The sequence below is a fragment of the Rhinatrema bivittatum genome, chromosome 8 (assembly GCF_901001135.1).
Source record: "Rhinatrema bivittatum chromosome 8, aRhiBiv1.1, whole genome shotgun sequence".
NCBI classification, from domain to species: Eukaryota; Metazoa; Chordata; class Amphibia; order Gymnophiona; family Rhinatrematidae; genus Rhinatrema; species Rhinatrema bivittatum.
In genome coordinates, this window is record NC_042622.1 from 253,095,430 (window position 1) to 253,114,574 (window position 19,145).

General features: G+C 43.8%; 1 protein-coding gene across 1 annotated transcript in view; it reads left to right on the forward strand.

Moving 5' to 3' along the window:
• KDM4B (lysine demethylase 4B) overlaps window positions 1-19,145 on the forward strand; it is a 735,609-nt gene that overhangs the window by 499,362 nt on the left and 217,102 nt on the right. The window contains 2 exon segments of the mRNA XM_029614587.1: window positions 7,101-7,297; window positions 9,257-9,426. Coding sequence (XP_029470447.1) covers window positions 7,101-7,297; window positions 9,257-9,426 — 367 coding nt within the window.

Sequence of the window (19,145 nt, forward strand, 5' to 3'; positions counted from 1 at the left end):
CTCTGTCTCTACGTCTCTTGATCTTAAAGACAGTGTTCTTGATCGCAGTATGCTTAGCCAGGCGCATCTCCAAACTTCAAGCATTATCCTGTCGGGAACCGTTCCACAGGTTCACCCCAAGCACCATACAGCTACGTGTACGGTACCATCCTTCCTTCCGAAAGTGGTTTCCCAGTTCCATATGAACCAGACCATATCCTTACCATCACCAGATGAGCACAGGGATTCGGAAGACTCACGCCTCCTCCACCACCTGAATGTCGGCAGAATCCTAGTCCGATACCTGAAGAGATCGGAATCCTTGTGCAAAACTGACCACCTGTTCGTTCCTCACAGCGGGAAGAAACAAGGGGAAGCGGCATCGCGGGCCACCATAGCCCGCTGGATCAAAGAAGTAATTAATGCTGCCTACATAGAGGCAGGAAAACCATTACCTCTACAGGTCAAGGCTCATTCTACAAGGGCCCAGGCAGTCTCCTGGGCTGAAACCAAGATGCTGTCGCCAGCTGAGATCTGTCAGGCGGCAACATGGTCCTCCTTACGCACCTTCTCCAGGTTTTACCGCCTGGATGTTCAGGCCAGGGAGAATACAGCCTTCGCAAGGGCCAGCACTAAGTGGGCCATGGGCAGCCTTCCACCCAGTAGGGGAGTAGCTTTTCTACATCCCATTGGTCCTGAGTTCATCTGGCTACACGCTAGGAAATGAAGAAATTACTTACCTGATAATTTTGTTTTCCTTAGTGTAGACAGATGGACTCAGCATCCCGCCCACGACTGCTCCAGAAACCAAGAACCTCAGATATCAAATCTCGAGACTGAGCAAGAACGGATAAGCCACGGCCTACCTCTAGTTCAAGACACCCGCAGTTACCCAGGTGTCAGAGTTTGTTTGAGTGCACTGGCGGTCTCCAGTCCAAAATTTATATATATATATATATATATATATATATATATATATATATATATATATACACACACCAGTTCAAGTGTAATCCAGTATTAAGCAACATATATCCACACTGGCTTTTCAAAGAGAATACAGAAGAACTAAGCATGCTGCACGGGTATATGTAGGCTGACATCATCATTGAAATCTGACTCCGTCTCCCATCTGCTATCAGGAGAGCACAATATCCATTGGTCCTGAGTCCATCTGTCTACACTAAAGAAAACAAAATTATCAGGTAAGTAATTTCTCCATTTGTTTCAGTGAGGAAAGGCTTAGATTAGGACCACAGAAAACTACCCTATATGGAAATGGAAGTGAGTTAGACATCAAACAATTTTCAGAACACTCTGTTTGTGAGGAGCTAGAAAAACTAAATAAAGCAATGGGGCCAGGTGGGATACATCTGAGGATGGTAGTGAAGTTCTGGCAGCTTTGCTGGCTGATATGTTCAATGCTGCTTTAGATTCTGGAGTCATTCCAAAGGACTGGAGACAGGCAGGAATGGTTCCTTTTCACAAAAGTGGTAGTAGTAAGGAAGAGTCTGGGAATTACAAGCCTGCTAATCTGACCTCTGTAGTGAGTAAACTTAATTGAATCTCTGCTAAAACAGGATAGCACAGTTCTGGAATAGAATAGATTACAGAATTAGAGGCAGTATGGTTTTACCAGAGGTAAATCTTGTTAGATAGATCCAATCTTTCTTGCTTTAAAAATTCTGTCATCTGCATCTTTGACTGGGTGACCACAGTTAGATCTGGGAAGAGTGCAAGGTTTAGTGTCCTTGTATTTCAGCAAGGCCTTTGATATGGTTCCACATAGATGACTTATAAACCAAGTGCCCTAGGTATGAGTTAGAAACTGATTGAGTAGGAGGCAACAAAAGGTAGTGGTAGGTAGAATTCACTCCAAGGAAATGGTTAACTACTAAAAGAACACAGAATTACACACTTCCTATACGCTGATGACATTCAACTTCTAATTCCCATACAAAATTCAATTGAAGACACCTACAAGAAAACCTCAGATCTACTGATTTCAATCAAACATCTCCTAAATTCTCTGAAACTCATAATCAATTTTGACAAAACTGAAATAATTCTCATGGACAAAAACATAATCCAGCTCCACCACCCCTGACAATTCCAGACAAACATTCGATATCTATACTCCCTACCACCCACACCAGGAACCTCGGAATTATCATTGATAAAGATCTTTCTTTTAAGAACCACATATCAAATAAAACCAAAGAAGGATACCACAGACTCCTAACCCTAAGACATCTGAAACCATTTCTCAACCCTGAAGATTTCAGAACTGTCCTACAATTACTTATCTTCTCCACCATCGACTATTGCAACTCCTTACTAATGGGAATACCCTTTTCAACACTCAAACCACTTCAAATACTGCAGAACTCAGCTGCCAGAGTCCTAACAGGAACAAAAAGAAGTGACCATATAACGCCCATATTGACCTCACTTCACTGGCTCCCTATTACTGCACGTATTGCCTACAGATCAATGACCATCATTCACAAAATTCTAACCAATGATCATCAAGGTCTAAACACCCTTAACATAACTCCTCAAAACCCCTCAAGAAACTTACGCTTCAATAACTCAAATTACTTAAACATCCCCACCATCAAAGATGCGCATCTGGCAACAACAAGAGAGAGAGCCTTCTCCATCGCCTCCCCCAAACTTTGGAACACACTACCTGAAGACCTGAGAACCCAGCTCAACATAAAAACATTCAAAAAAGACCTAAAAACACTATTGTTTCGCAAATACTACACTGACCCTCATTCATCTGACCATACCAACTCTCAAATGAACTCTCAGCTATAATCTCCAACTAAACATGCTTGCCCACATCATCCAACCTAATAATGCTTACTGGACTTGATATGTTTATCTCTGTAAATGCTCACATTGTTATAATGTTTCAAAACTGCTAAAAATGTTCACTTTGTAAACCATTATGATGGCTCTACCGAATAACGGTATAGAAAACTCATTAAATAAATAAATAAATGTTATGTGCCATGTCTGATTCTGTTTAACATTTTTGCAAGCGATATTGCAGAAGGGCTATTGGGAAAGGTTTACCTTTTTTGTGGATGATACCAAAATCTGCACAGGGTAGACACACCGGAAGGTATGAAAGACATGAGGAGGGATCTGGTAAAGCTCGAGCAATTTTGTAGAGTCTGGCAACTAAGATTTAATGACTAAAAAAAATGCAGAGTCATGCATTTGGGTTCCAAAAACCCTAGAGAGCAGAACAATATAGTAGGTGAAGTTTGGTGAATTTGGGGTACTGTTTACAATTCTGAGGACCACATTTTCAAAAGGATATTAACCAAATAGAATCAGAGGGCAGTGGTCTTCATGCTATACAGCATGTGGGGACAGACAAAGATCTGAAAAAGTATACCTTAGAGCAGTGGTTCTCAATCTTTTTTGTATCAGGACCAGGGCCGGTGGAACCGCTAGGCCTGTGCCTAGGGCGCCGAGACCTAGGGGGCGCCGCGGCAGGCAGCAGAATTTTGAAAGGGCAAAAAGTGCCCTTTCAAAATTCTGCCAGCCTTCGACTCGCCTAGATGGAGACCAAGCGCCGAGATATAGGGGGCACCACAGCAGGCAGCCAGCTCCCAACTCGCCCTGCCTCCCCCTCGAGTGCCACCCTCCTGACACACACACACACACACACCCCCCCCCCCCCCCCCGTGGTCCAGCGGAGGTCCCGGGAGCGATCTGCCACTTCCCGGGGCTCGGCTGCCACTAAGCAAAATGGTGCCGGTTACCTTCAGCCCCTATCATGTGACAGGGGTAACCAAATGGCACCGGTGTAGCCCCTGTCACATGGTAGGGGCTGAAGGCCACACCGGCGTCATTTTGCTTAGTGGCAGCCGAGGCCCCGGGAGCGATCATGCCACTCCAGGGACCTCCGCTGGACCACTAGGGGGGTGTCGGAAGGGTGGCACTGGCGGGGAGGCAGGGCGAGTCGGGAGCTGCCTGCCTGCCGCGGCACCCCCTAAGTCTCGGCGCCAATCGTCTTTCTGTGAGTATGTGTGTATGTGAGAGAGGAATCTGCCAGTTTAAAAAAAATGAAATATGATAATGCATATACCTGAACTTTTGAAAAGTTGGATGAAAGTTAAAATTACTAAATTTTAAGCATCCCTCTTCTGGAAAATAAAATTTAACTTAAAGTGGGTAGAGACAAATACTAAAGCAAAAAAAATTAAAGTATTTAAAATGTTCATCTCAGCAAAATCACAAATTTAAGATACTGATGCCAGGTGGGTTTTGGGTTTTTTTTTTTATTTGAAGCATAATTTAAGAATGAAGACTAGAATAGAATCTGAAATGGTTTTGTCTTTTTTTTTTTTTAAGCCTTTAGAAAATGTATATTTTTAAATGACTAAGACTGGAATCTTCCCATTTAAAAGGGAAGCCAACCAAGGATGTCTTTCTGTTCCATATCTCCCACATGAATAATCATACGGACTGATAGTTCGAAGAAGAAAGACACATGCTTTATTGCCTGGGAAGCGTAAAACAAGAGAAGCTGTACTGTGTGGGTGGCTGTCCCTTGGGAGGACAGAACTGAAGGAAGGGTGTCATTTCGCCTTTTGATAAGAATGTGGTTTTCTTATTTAAAGGTTGGGAGCATCACTTTCACTTTTAGTAAAAGTGAAAAATGCTGCAAGACTGAAAGGATATGGTTGCTTCTGTGAGAGTGTAATATGTATGTGAGGAACAGGGAGGGTGCTTCTGTATGTGTGTGGTGTATATGTGAGTCAGGGAGGGGTGCTTCTATGCGTCAATGTGTGTGCGCGAGAGGAGAATGGAGCATGTTTTTGGCTGGCTTATGGCTGCAAAGAGAGGGCCATGGTGGTGTGATTGAACCTGTTTGTAAGTGAGATAGAACATGTGTGTGATTGAAAAGCCTGTGTGTAAGTAAGAGAGAGCGAGAGCATGTGTGATTGAGAGAGACTGGCCAGAGAGGTGACGTGTGTATGTGATGTGAAGAGGCTGATCAGGGAGATGAACTGGTGTATGTGTATGTGGTGAGAGAGAGAGAGAGAGACTGGTTGGGAAGAGATTGGTGTGTGAGAGACATAAACTGGTCCTGAGGGTGTGTGACTGGTGTTGTGTGTGAGAAGAGAGCTGCAGAGGACTGGTTGTGGTCCCTAAGGAAGAGGTCTATGAGGACAGCTTCAGCAGCTACTGCTGCTTCTGGTATGGCCTGCAAGGGAAAGAAGTAGGAGAACTGCTGGAAGAGGGTAAGTAAAGGTGACTTTTTAAGTTCATTTTTCTTGATTGACTATCATTTTAATTATTGGGTAGTATGTGATGTGTCTGCTGTTTGAAATATTTTATTGGTGTTTGGTAAAGCTTTCAAAATTTGCATGAGTCTTTAATTATTGGATATTCTATTCATCAGCTGTTTTGAAATTATTTTATTTGTATGATTTTATAATTATGATTAATGATTTATATATCTTTATTTTATTGATTTGTTTCATGAGGAATGATGAAATTTTTGTTTTTCCATTGTTACACTGTATAGAGTCTGGCGTGATGCGTTTTACAGTTCAGTTTTTGTCTGCACATTTCTATTTATACTTTGTGGCTTTATTCTGTATTTGGTGAGGGTTTGTGTTCTGCATGCAAAAACTGAGATGAAGCATTCTTTTAGCATGTGGTTTCTCTGTAGGGATCTGTAGTAGCTTAGCCTGTTCTGTTTTCCTGATAGGAGGTATATTGATATTTTAGATTCTGGTGTAATAATTTTGGTATTCTTTTTCATAGGTAGGGTTGTTATTCTTTGAGTGTTGGCAGATAGTATTGTGTTGATACGGGAGGACCGTGCCGAAATATATCATAATAGGTATGATGCCATATGAATTCCAAGATGCAAAGTTTTCTTGTTGGCATCACAACAACTTGTATATTAATTTTACCTTAGAATGTCATTTTTCATGTAAAATATGTTATAAATGCATAATTTAAAATTGTGTATGGGGAGGGGGCGCCAGACTGTAAGGTTTGCCTAGGGTGCCTAATACCCTTGCACTGGTCCTGATCAGGACACATCTGTCAGAGGATGCTCACATGTGTGACACAATAAACACATGACCTTCTCAGAGCTTAAATGTAAAAACATGCTGCATCCTCAGGAACCCCCTTGATCCCCTGCAATAGGTGCAGGGCAGAACTAAGCCATTTCCCTGTACAACTCACCATACAAAAAAAGATATTCTGATTCTGGTGTCATCTTAGCAGCAGCAACACAAACTCCCTCTATTACCAGGTACATTGTAAAATACACTCAGCACATGTGTAGCAAACCTGCCATAACATAAAGGCACTAACTCCGAGGACTCAAACAGCAATAATTCTACACCTGAAAAGGCAGCAGTGCACTACCAATTCATGTCCTAATGAGAAAACATTTTACATAGATGAGCATGCAAAAAAACCTTCAAGAAACCGCTAAAGATGCATTTGTTTAAACAGTCATTTTATTAAATCATTAAGAAGGTGCTTAAACCACTTTTTAGATAACAGCTAGTATATTTTTCTGACCAACCATTATTTGTGTTTTTATTAACTTGGTTTTATGAAAACATTTGTTGTTTTAATTATGATCTTGTTATGAATGTATTTTTTAGAAGCAGCCTAGGGTCATGGGATAGTGCAGCCTATAAATTTCTTAAATTAAGTATAGTGGAAATACAGGGTTGAAAAATCCCTGGGATGAGTGGATTTTTCTGGCAGTGAAGTAGTGGTGCCTCCTGCCTCAGGTATGGCCTGGGAGAATAGACAAGAGAGTTGGAGTAGGCACAGGAGTAGAGGGGAAGAGGGGAGAGTGAGGGGTAGGGGGGGGGACTGCTTTTGGATTAGGGTAAGGCATTAGGTAAGTAGCCCCATATCAAACACCCCCCCCCCCCCCCCCCGCAAATTGTTTGGGGTGGGTATGGCAGTAGTGAGAGTTTATTGTAAGTACATTTTGGCCCTGGTGAGTCCTAGTTGAAAATAGTTCCCATTTGAACATGCATAACATGATGCAGGTAAGCAGTAAAGATTTGATTGGCAGGTGGGCATGGTTTGATGTTTCTTGGCCTTTTTTGCAGTGCACTTGTCGGAAGGATATGGTCAAGATTTCGATGGATGTCTTTGTGAAAGTTCTTCAACCAGAGCGCTATGAGCTCTGGAAACAAGGCAGAGACATCACACTACTGGACCACCTGAAACCCACCGCACTGAGCTGCCCAGAGCTGGAGGCTTGGAACGAGACTAAAGCTTTGCTAAAAGCCAAGCTCATTCGAAGGTAAAATTAACTCTTTTCTCTGGTTGTGTGTTAGATGTGCTTTACTGCTGGTTTCTGTTGGAGACTTCCAGTGAGCAAGGCTTCCCTGATACTACAATCTTGTCTTCACACTACACTGCACTTTTTGATTTTTCACTGGCTGACTGCAGAAACATCTGAAGCTGTGCATAGTGTTGTCAGGTAAAATCTTCGTTATGGCTTTTTCAGTGTGCCAAATTCTTACCACTATATCTTACTGATTAAGCTGCATAAGCCACATTTAAGACTACCTGGGATCAATAAAATTTGTCGTCATGGGCAAGAGAGCTAAATCTCCAGCAATTTTTGTTTGTTGCAATTGGTCAACTGAAATTGAGTGAATTGGAACTTTTATTGATGTGCAATAATGGAACAAAAATGAGAATTTCCAGCAATTTTTGTACCTGGAGTCAGTGGCTGATGTGCCCAATAACACTGGGGGGAGGGGATCCTGTGGGATGATTCTCTGCCTAGGTGTTTGTATAACATTTAATTGATTGTGGATAAAGCTAATTGGTCAGCAGAGGAGATTGCCAATAAACGTCAGCAGTATTCTGAAAGGTATAATTGGATTAGAAGATTTTATAAATGGCCTGCCAATAAGAGTAGCAAATGAGAGCTTCAGCAAAAACTGTTTTCTCTCTTGTGCTCTCTCTCTCTCTCTCATACTTGCTTTAAGAATAAAAAGCTTTATAAGAAGGAAATTAAATTGGCTGAGAGCATTTATGTTCTTGGCAAAATTGTAGCTTTTTTGGTTTTTCATTTTCTGGTCCTGCACTATCATCTCTTCCATTCTTCTCTCACTCTTTCTCCCTGTCTGTAATTTTCTCTTATTACCTGCCAGTCCCTTTTTCCTTTTCTGCCTCTGTTTCTCCTCAGTCTGTCTTCATTGTCATTCTGCTTCTTCTTCCTGAATCACACACGCTGTCTCTGCCATCTCCCTCCACATGTTACTCTTTCCCTGTTCTAACAAAACTGCAGTGATTGACTTCTAGGTTTAATAATAATTTGTAACAATTTGAGCACTCAAGAATGTTTGTGACACATCAACTAAGAAACAATGTCTCCTTAGATTCAAAGACAATACAAAGGCGAGTGACATTTTATAGACTAATAGATTAACTAATAAATCAGTTAGTTTATAAGATGCCACCAGCCTCTGTGTCATTTTTACTACTACAAACTAACAGTTACCCCCTGGAAGTTATATAGATCCAAAGGTCATGTCACTACTAGCATGCTCTGACTCCGCTGTGCTCAGGGTGCATTGTAGGATGTATCAGCTAGTTTTAGTGAAGAAACTTTTATAATTAAGAAGCATCCAATTGATGATTTACTCATTGGTGGCAAGTCCTTTTTTGGCAACTGCACTGTAAATACAAGCCAGATTTTCTCCCTGTTTTGCTTTCTGCACGGTTAACTCATTGCTTGGTCTAGTATGTTATTTTTGTATGAACTATTCAGCAGAAGATATTGGCTTAGCAAAGGTAAAGGAATATATTCAGTTCATTTGCTTGCCTCTCCTTCCTGAGACTGGGCATGTTACCTCTGCAATAGACCATTTCCACACTCAAGATCTAAGCTCTGGTGATCTGTGTGAGCTTTGGATTCTCACCTTTTCCTTTCCTTATACTTACTAGTTGTTAATGAAACAGACTGTCCATTTCTTGATTTAGATTGAGTTATGAGGTGATTATCCTGAAAACATGCCCTTCAGGAGAAAGAAGAGAACCAAAAATGAAAAGATTGTGGCAACCCCTCCTAACTTCCTCTTAAGAATCATTCCTCCCTCCCTTCCTTCCCTTTCCCACTTTCTACTTGCATAACTAATGTGTTGCTGTAAACCCAAACAGTGATGGAGCTAGTTTAGTGCCGAGTACTTCTGTTTAGCAAAGCTGATCTTGTGTTTCTGGTGAAACCTTTGGTACTCTGGTGCTGCAGGTCTCACAGGAAACGCACCCAACCCAGGAGGCATAAAACAGAGGACCAGAAGTCACTGAAGGAGGTCATGGCCATGGCATCAGGTCTGGAAGATGTGAAGGTAAAAGAAGAGCCTAGAAGGGGAGTGGACATGGAGGAAGAACGAGACAAGCGACTCAACTGCTGTAAAGGTAATTGAAAAAAAAAAAACTTGGAACAGAGAGTAAGAAATGGGAAGGGAAGAATAAGGTTGGGGTGGACAGCAGATTTTGTGGGTGATAGCATGATGCTCAATTAAAAGAAGTAAGGATAATATTTTTGAGATGCATCATGTAGATGCCTGAAAAGACAATGATTTTGGATGGAAGAGGGGGCTGTGTGTAGATTTGTTAAACAAATATGGGTGAGGAAGCCTTTATACTGTTCCACAGCGTGTTACTGTGGAAGAGAAGAATGCAATATTAAGTCTGCATTTCTATCACTTTACTGCATGAATTGATTTTTTTTCTCTTTAAGAATTCTGTTCCACTTGTATTCTTGGCATGAGTTCTAGACATTTTGCCAAACTATTATGCTCCTGTAAAAATGTACATTATGGAAGGAATTTATATTAAAAAAAAAAAATCTTAAGATAATGAATCATATATTTTATGCCTGTATTCAAGAGAGAAATGACTTGTGTTCACTGACATTAAAAGTTTTTAATGGTTTTGAGTTTTGCTTCAGACTTCCAATGATGCCCAAGAATATGGTGCAGTGTAAGTAGCTGACGAGCTGGTGAATGGGGGGGACTGGGTACTGTGGTGGTCTACCAAGCAGGCATCCTAATGCTAGATATTCATGAATCTTCTGGATTTGTCACTGTTCTGTCTGCAACTTTATGCCAACTACATAATGGTTTCATATAGTAAAATGTTACCAAATTATCTTATTGCAGTGATCCAACCCAACTCCCTTTTGTATGTAGGTGTTTTAGTATTGGCAGTGACTGAGATGACCTTTTATTTAAGAATCTTGCTTGCTACAGTTTTGGAGAATTTAAGTGCAAAAGAGGTCATGTTACATATATTGTCATTGAGTTGTTGTTTATGGACTTTGGCCATCCTTTTAATGTGTTTCTCCCATTTTCCCCATTGTTCTGTGACCGCTTGTCAATGGAGAATTAAATGTATTCAGCTCACAGGATGTAAAATGATTGCCAAACCTATGAGTTTGGGGTGGGGGTTTTTTCCCCTCAATTTTTTTTTTTTCCCAAAATAATTTTTATTAACAGGGGTGGCAGAAACACTCAACAAAGACACCATGACAACGTGTAAACAACTCAGTACGTAGTCACAATGGCAACAGTGCAAACAGTAGAAAACTAACAAGTGCAGCTGACTGCCCATCCCCAATTTTTCATTTTCTCCCCCCTCCCCCCAAATCCCTTTCCCAAGTCCCCTTTCTCCCATAACCCAATCCCCACACTGCAAACACCACTCATCCATCCAGCATACATACCTAACTGCCCCCCTGCCCTTTACAGGACCAATTTAAAGTATACCCATTGCGGCACAGTTCCTCCTGCAACGATTTAGGAAAAGTATTAAAACAAATGTCCCAACAAGCACAGTACATAGGGTCTGGCCGCCTCCTGCCCGCCACGTAGTCCAGTCATTCCATTTGCGCTAGAGCTGGCCATTCTCCCAAACCAGGCGGCGGTCCGTAGGCACAAGCAGTTGGCTCAGTCCATCCAGCCAAGATAGTGCGACAAGTCATCAAAACGGCTACCCGCTCAAATCGGGCCTTAGCACAGCTGCCAGGGAGATTGCGGGGAGACATACTCGAAAGTAACATCCGGGCAGTGAGCCGCAGAGGCACAGCTATGCTTTTCCCCACCACCTCCAGCACTTCGTGCCAAAAGGGCAGGAGTAACGGGCAGGTAATCAATCGGTGCACCAAGGTACCATCAGCAGTGCCACACTTAATACAGGTAGGTGAGGTAGTCAGCTTCATCCTGAACCTTCGAACATCATCGTAATAAAGAGAATGAAGAAGTTTGAACTGAAGCTCCCGAAGACTGATATCGGGTAACAACCGATACAGGTCCCGGCACCAGCTGGACATATGTCGCTCAGTGATTGGGGAGTCCAAAACTGTAGACCACCGAACAGCCATACGGCGGAGCGGAGCAGCATCACCGAGCTTCTGCCCCAGTCTCTTCCAACTGGTGATGGTGTTCCGGAGATACGCTGTGTCAAAAATGCTATTGGCGAACTGCAATTCTGCGTCGAGCTCCAGACGTGTCCAAGCAAAGGCCTGCAGATAGTGGCGGGCCTGGAGAAAGGCAAAAAATTGCTTGGCAGGCAGTTGGAAGGTCCGCGCCAAAGTAGCAAAGTCCAACAAAGTACCTGAAACAGGATCATACATGTGAAAGGCAAACATCACCCCCTGCGCGGCCCAGTGACGAAAGACTGGACTGCAGTCACGCCCAGGGAGAAATTCCACATTATGCAAAAAGGGAAGCAGGAGAGAGTGCCCCCCCGATAGGTTATGCTTTCTCCTCATCCATCTCCACGCTTTAATACAGGGGGTTAGGAGGACTGTAGGATAAGTGGCCACCCTACGCTGATCCACCCTCATTTGAATGAGGTTCAGCGGGGACCCAGGGGTAGACATACATCCCAGCATCCCGGCATCGCCGGCCTCCAATCAATCCGTTATTGTAGTACTCCCTAAGCCTGGGAAAGATCCGGCGGAGGTGGGCTCTTATCGCCCAATCTCGTTGCTCAATGTGGATGTTAAAATATTGGCTTCCGTTTTAGCTGCCCGGGTATCTCACGTATTGCCAAGTATCATTCAGGAGGACCAAACTGGGTTTATCCAGGGCCGTCAAGGGGTGAGGAATGTGCGGCGTTTACCAGCCGCGTTAAGTTACCAGGCTGAGGCAGAGGCGTTGATCCTGAGCCTGGATGCGGAAAAAGCGTTTGACTCGCTCTCCTGGGAGTACCTGTTCTGGGTGCTGCAAAATTATGGTTTCTCGGGGGCCTATCTCAACTGGATACGGGTACTTTACCAACACCCTAGTGCCACTATCCTAATAAATGGCCTGCCTACTGAGGTTTTCCCGATTTCCAGGGGGGTGCGACAGGGGTGTCCACTATCTCCTGTGCTATTTGTCCTGGCGCTGGAGCCCTTGGCTATTTGCATACGGCGGGCCAAAGCTATTAGTGGTATCAGTCTGGATGGGCATCCCCTGAAGTTGGCCATGTTTGCCGATGATCTTTTACTATTTGTGGGGAAACCGCGTACGAGTGTACCAGCTATTATTCAGTTATTTGATCGGTTCCACCTGGTTGCTGGTATCAAAATTAATAGGCGTAAGCACCCCGAAACTAAGAATTTTATAGTACTCAGACCCCAGCCCATCGAGGCCCGCCGCCTTACCCAGCTGAAGTTGTTTGATAACCGCATAAATTTCTGAAGTAGTGATCGGGCTATTCAGCCTCTCTAGGTGGTCTAGAGTTAACTGCGGCCAAGGTAAGTCTGCAAACATCTGAGCCGCAAGACCCTTATCCATTGGCTTTGAGGCATATAGCGCCGTGAAATATTCCAAAAACCTGCTAGCTATGCCCTGGGGAGTCGACTGGTGCACCCCGTTCCCATCTTTAATTCCCACAATCGAGGTACGCTGGCCGCGAGGCCTAACCAGATGGGACATAAGCTGACTGGCTCGGTTACCGTATTTATACAGCTGGTAACGGTAATATCGCAAGGATTTAGAAGCCCGCAGATGTAGCAGGTTATTTAAGGCTTCCCGCGCCCGATCCAATTGGGCTTTAGTGTCCTCAGACAAAGCCCCCATATGGGCACTTTGCGCCGCTTTAAGAACGCCCGTAAGCCTCAAGATTTCAGCATTGCACCGCCTATTTTTCTTAGCCACATACGCAATAATAGCCCCTCGCATGACCACCTTCCCAGCCTCCCACACAACCGACGGGGTAACCTCCGGAGTCTGATTATTGGCGACATAATCCTTCCAACTAGCCTGCAGATACCCATGAAACTCCTTGTCCAGATAAAGGTCGGGCCGCATGCGCCAAGAGTGTGGGGGTCAAACCGTTACCCCCCCAATGAAGGGTCATAGTCACTGGGGCATGGTCAGATAACGAGATAGTCCCTATATTGGCTTCCGATATTTTAGCAAAACACTGATCCGAGACAAGCAAATAATCCAGCCTAGAATATACATTATGTGGATGAGAAAAGTGGGTAAAGTCCCACTCGTATGGGTGCAATACGCGCCAAATGTCTAACAATTGGAGCTCCTGACACAGTAAGTTGACACCCTCCGTACCCTCCCCTCTGGAAGTGAGCTTGGGGGGTGCATGATCCAGCTGGCGGTTCGCCACGATATTAAAATCACCGCCCACTACGAGACTGTAATCCGAAAACTCAGTTAATAGATTGATGAGGGATACAAAAAACCCGTGGGAGTATACATTAGGGGCGTATACAGCACAGAAAACAATATGATGTTGAAACAAAGTACCCGCCACCAGAACGTATCGGCCCTCCTCATCCTGGCAGATACGCTCCAGCTGAAACGGCAAGGTTTTGTGAATAAGGATGGCAACTCCCCTTTGACGTCAATTATAAGAGGAATAGTATGCTTGTCCCACCCAATCCCTTTTTAATTTGGCATTTATTTATTTATTTATTTATTATTTTTATTATACCGGCATGTTCCGCGTCCTCCAAATGCGTCTCTTGTAAGAGCGCCACCTGCGTTTTCATACGTTTGAATAAAGCAAATAATTTAGTCCGCTTAATTGGGGAGTGGATACCGTCCACATTCATAGTGACTATTTTAACAGGTGCCATCACGTGACAGCAGGAAGATAATCATAAGGAAAGGGGGGAGAGGATAGCCGAAGCCACCCAATCCCCCCGTCTGGTTTGTTGAAGCCCCTCCCGGCCTCCCAGCCTAGGCCTTGAGGGGAAGCTGCCATCCATACTCGTGCCGCTAATAGAACACTTAGAGACCAAAAACCCTGGCTCCCCTTCCCATCCCCCCTCAGTCCCTGTACACTCATATCCACACACATACAACACATCCATACCTGCAACAGAAATTTCCCCCGGTGTTCCATAGGGCTCAACCCACTGAGCTCCGTAGGAACACCCCTATTCCCTGCTACTACCAACTCCGGCCCCGCTCCCCATCATCCACCGCCTCTGACCAGTATTATGGAACCCCCCCCAAGGAGCCTAGAGCCCCCACCTCCACACAGCAGATACAAGTGTGGGGCCATCCGGTGGGAGTTAGACAAAGGCCGTAGAGTAGGTCCCAAAATAGTAAGCGCGGAGGCACCCAAGCGATTGTCCAGGAGTCCGCAAAAATGAAAACTCAGTAGGATAAAACCTCCCTCAGCCACATGCTCAAAACTGTCCGGGACAGAAGGCATCAAGCCTCAGCACTGAGGCCAGAGAACCAGGACCCCTAGGCCTTAGATAGTGATAGTCCAATCATCAGAATCCCAAAAAAGAGGAAATAAGAAATAAAAAAAACTATGTTCAATGAAGAGAAGCAAGGAGCAAATCAGCCCAGTGTTAAGTGGGCATCAAAGGATGGGCCTCTCACTGTCCAGCCGCAGGAGGTAGGCTCGCCACGAATCCCTCAGCCTCCGCCTTAGAGTGAAAGAAAAGGGTTTTATTGTCATGCTGGACCCGCAATTTAGCTGGGTATAAGAGAGCGAAGCGAATACCTCGCTGATACAGAGCCATCTCCTTCCTCAGCGCTGCCATGGCGGTTGAAAAATCATTAAACAGCAGTCTGTGGCCATTATAGTCCACCTCCTTCTTTTGGCGATAGGACCGCATCAGGCGGGTCTTGTGATCCCAGTTCAGGATCCTAGCCATTACCGGTCTCGGGCATCCCAGACCCTCCCGCATGGGCCCCACGCGGTGTACCCGCTCACACTGGAGCCCGTCTCCAGGCAGCCGGAGGCCCACTTGCTGCGGAAGCCACTGCTCCACGATGTCTTTCAGGTCCACTTCCTTCACTTCCTCCGGGAGGCCTATGATTTTCAAGTTGTTCCAGCGGCCCCTGTCCTCTTGTTCCTCCCATTTTAGCCAGGAGCTCTCGCTGTCGGCCCTGCAAACCCTCCAAACGTTGCTCCGTCGTAGCCATCCTGTCCCCCAGGTCAGAGATAAGGCCCTCCGCGGTGTCTAGCTGCTTAGCATGGCCCTCCACCGCCGACTTAATATCCTCCATCGCCGTCTGCAATTTATAGAGGCGGCCATCCAGTGCTTCTGTTACGCGCTGTGAGATTTTTTGCAGGGCCTCCTCCGTGACCGTAGCAAGCAGGGGCTCACCAGAAGGGGCTGCCGCGGCCATCTTGGCTCCACGCGGTCGGTGCGGTCGGCGTTCGATCTTGCTCCGAGTGGACGACCTACGCATCACCCGTGGGTCCACCCGGTCTCAGCTGCACGGGAGCACTACCAGCAGCCGATCCAGCGGTCAGGGCGGCGAAACGGGCGGCTATGAAAGGGTAACTTTGCCGATACAGGGGAGCGGAGCCACGGAGCTTTCCCCTTTCACTTCCTGCTCCCACACGTCATCGCCGGAAGTCCTTCCTCTCAATTTTATTACATTCTGGGATAGCTATGGCTAGAAGAAACATCAGGGTGGTAATGTAGTTCAAGGTTCTGCCTCAAGGTAGGATTTAGTTTACCTAAACTATTGTAGATATGTTTAGTCGCCTTTAAAAACCTCTGGATGATGGATAGTGGATTCTAGTGTTGTACTGTCCTTTAAAGTTAGAGAATTCTTCCTAATTTCTAGTCTAAATCTTCCCTACTGTAATTTAAACCTTCTACTACTATTCTGTCCCCAGTGGAGATGAATAGCTGATCACCATCCTCTTCATGGCTGTGCTTTATATATTTGAATTACAAAGTCATTTCTTGATCTGCTCTTTCCCAAAGGGAAAGTAGTGAGGATGTGGCATTGAAGGCTCACATGCTAGGGAATTGTTATACTAGTCAGTCCATCTCCCTTTTTAATAAAACTGTCAGAAGAGTGGGATGTTTAATTCCCAGTTTACCCTGAAAAAGGGGAAGTCCCTTTCTGCGGTTGAGTGAGAGGATGGAGGTGTACAGACCTAGAACTAGTTTGATCTGCCTCTGGTGACCTGAAACTAGTTTCCTAAACATAATAGGGACTCTCATCCTCTTCACATTTCTAGAGAACACCCTTCAATTTATCTAATTGTATACAGTGGAGTTTCATATTCTTGAAGGTATGAACTGAAAACCCAGAGTCTTTAAATAGGGTAACCATTAGGATTTGGCAGCCATGTTATGGCTTTTGTCATTATATTTTTGGTTAGACTTTTGTTCAGCAATGGTCATCTTGAATGCAACTCCCACTGTCCTTTTATCACTTGGTAGAGGTATTAAAGTGTTGCATTGCAGATGGAGTCAGATGGCCCTTTAGAAGTCACTAAAAAGACCTGTGTCTCTTCTTGCTGGTTTTGCAGAGTGTTTGCTGTATGAAGCAAGTGTAAATGTGATCTGTTGTTGTGTGACTGGAGAGAAATCCAATTTGACTTTCATTCAGCATGTTTTGTTTCTTTGAGGAAATCCAATATTCCCTTCTCCATGACGCCTCAAAACAGTTTGTGAAGTGCTGTTTGCACAAATACTCTGAGAACCATTTGTGTTCACCTTGTTTTGGGTTTTTGTAAAAAAATAAAAAAAAATGTTTAATAAGACTTCTGAAACAAATTGTTCTAAGAAATGTCCTGTGTTGAATATGCTGAAGCATTTGATTTGAGATTTTTTGGGAATGTCATCAAGGAGTTTTAATGGTGAGCATGGTTTTTATGGTGGCATGCATGAATAGACTTCATTTCTGCAGTGTGGAAGATAATAGCAGACAATTTGTTTTCCCCTTTGGAAAGATGAGGGAATCCACTACCGTGCGCCTACCTGCTTCTTTTAATATAGAATAATTCAAACAGAAGTAAAAAGTCTAAAGCAGACTTGATCATACAGTGGCATTTACTCTAGAAAACAATAGCACAGTATAAACATTTACCTTTTTCTTGCCATTCTTTTTGGGCATGTCATCAGTGGAAGTGCCTGCGGCCATTGCCATGTCTGTATGCCTGCTCCTTAGATAGATCTGGCTGAAATATGGTAGGAAAGATGCTTAGTACTTTCCTCTCAGATTTCATTCAAATCTGTCCACGAAGAACAGGGCTATGCCTGAAACACATCTTTGTGCAATGTTCCAAGCATTTGGGTTTTTCTATGTCATTTACACCTCTCACTCTTGTCATCACGTCCCCCTTTTTTATTTAATTTTATTCCCCTCTTCTCTGATGCCCTTAGGGTCAGGGAGCATCATTTTGGGTTGAAAAGCAGTCTATTAATGCATCTTCCCTAGGACAGGATATGATCTTTGCATATTGTGGGGCTATTGTGAAGTTAAAAATACTGATTGCAATATACATTTTAATACTTAACCTGTATTTGTTTATCTTATAAATCAATTCCTAAAAAATAATACAAAGACATTTTGGAAGTGATTGGTATATTTTCTGAGTGATTAAACCAATAAACAAATAGATGAGGAAATTCAGCACATGTGATATACTCTTCGTATGTTTTAAAGAATGGTATCAGATTGAATCGCCTGTCTTATGCCCTCAGGGGCTGATGCAATACAGTTTGCTCAGTTGAGCGCACTGCATAACCCGCAGTTGGACACGGGTTGTATAGGTGCTACGTAATTCCCTTATACAATAAGGGGATTAGCACCTCCACAACGTGCGTCCAATGCGGAGTGAAACTAATAGTGCTCATCACATGCAAATTCATGTGAATGAGGCTATTAGCTATTCACTCCTCATGCAAGAAAAATCTGCGTCTACGATGCACATTTTTTGCGCTCAGAAATTAACGCCTGCCTGAAACAGTGTTAATTGCTGAGCGCTCCTAAAAGTAGTACAGAAGAGCAGAAAAAACTGCTTTTCTGTACTGTCTCCTACTTAATATCGTTGTGATATTAAATAGGAGGAGAAAATCTTTAAAAAAAAAAAAAAAAAAAAAGCACCAGTAGTCTAGTGCAGGAAATGGATGCTCAGTTAACAAGTGTCCATTTCCTGAACCCCTAGCTATCCGCTGTTCATGAAAACTGATGCTGATAAATTCATAGTCTCTTTTCCTAACCAGCGAATGGCCAACACTCACGGCCTCCTTGACAATGCGATCCCTAATTTGAATATTTCATGGCGCCCTCAGGGGGGCGCCGGGGGCATGTTGGGAAAGTGGGCGCTGATTGTTCAGCTTCTGCTTTCAGCGCACAATTATTGCATCGGCCCCTCAGTGAGCTATAGACCTGATAATGAGCAGGCAGTCGATATTCAGTTATCTACTGTTCTTTAAAACAATTACCGTGGTACATTTTTCTGTGACTTATTTTATCATTTAAAATATTCAACAACTATAAATATGTATGTATAAAAACTTCCAAAATATACTTTCTCATAATCACAGAAAAAATGGTACTTATCTCTGCACCTTGAAATCCAATGAAGTGCAGAAAGTGAGCTGTCAGTCAAAAGGGTAACAATTGTCAAAGCCACCTGATCCAGATCTTGCAGAAGAACAAGTTATTGATTCAGTTAAACAGGCAAATTAGCAACCTGATTCTATGGTGTTTCAGCAAATCACTGCCCGCTTCAGGGGTCAATAATTCAAACCCTGAAAATAACTGAACTTAACTATATTAAATACACCCATCTAACAGTGCTACAAGCATACAGTTTCATAGCAGTTACAGGAGATGGCACATCAGGTACCTATATTTTACATGTCCACCTCACAACAAAATCAAACAATTAACCAGAAAAAAACCTCT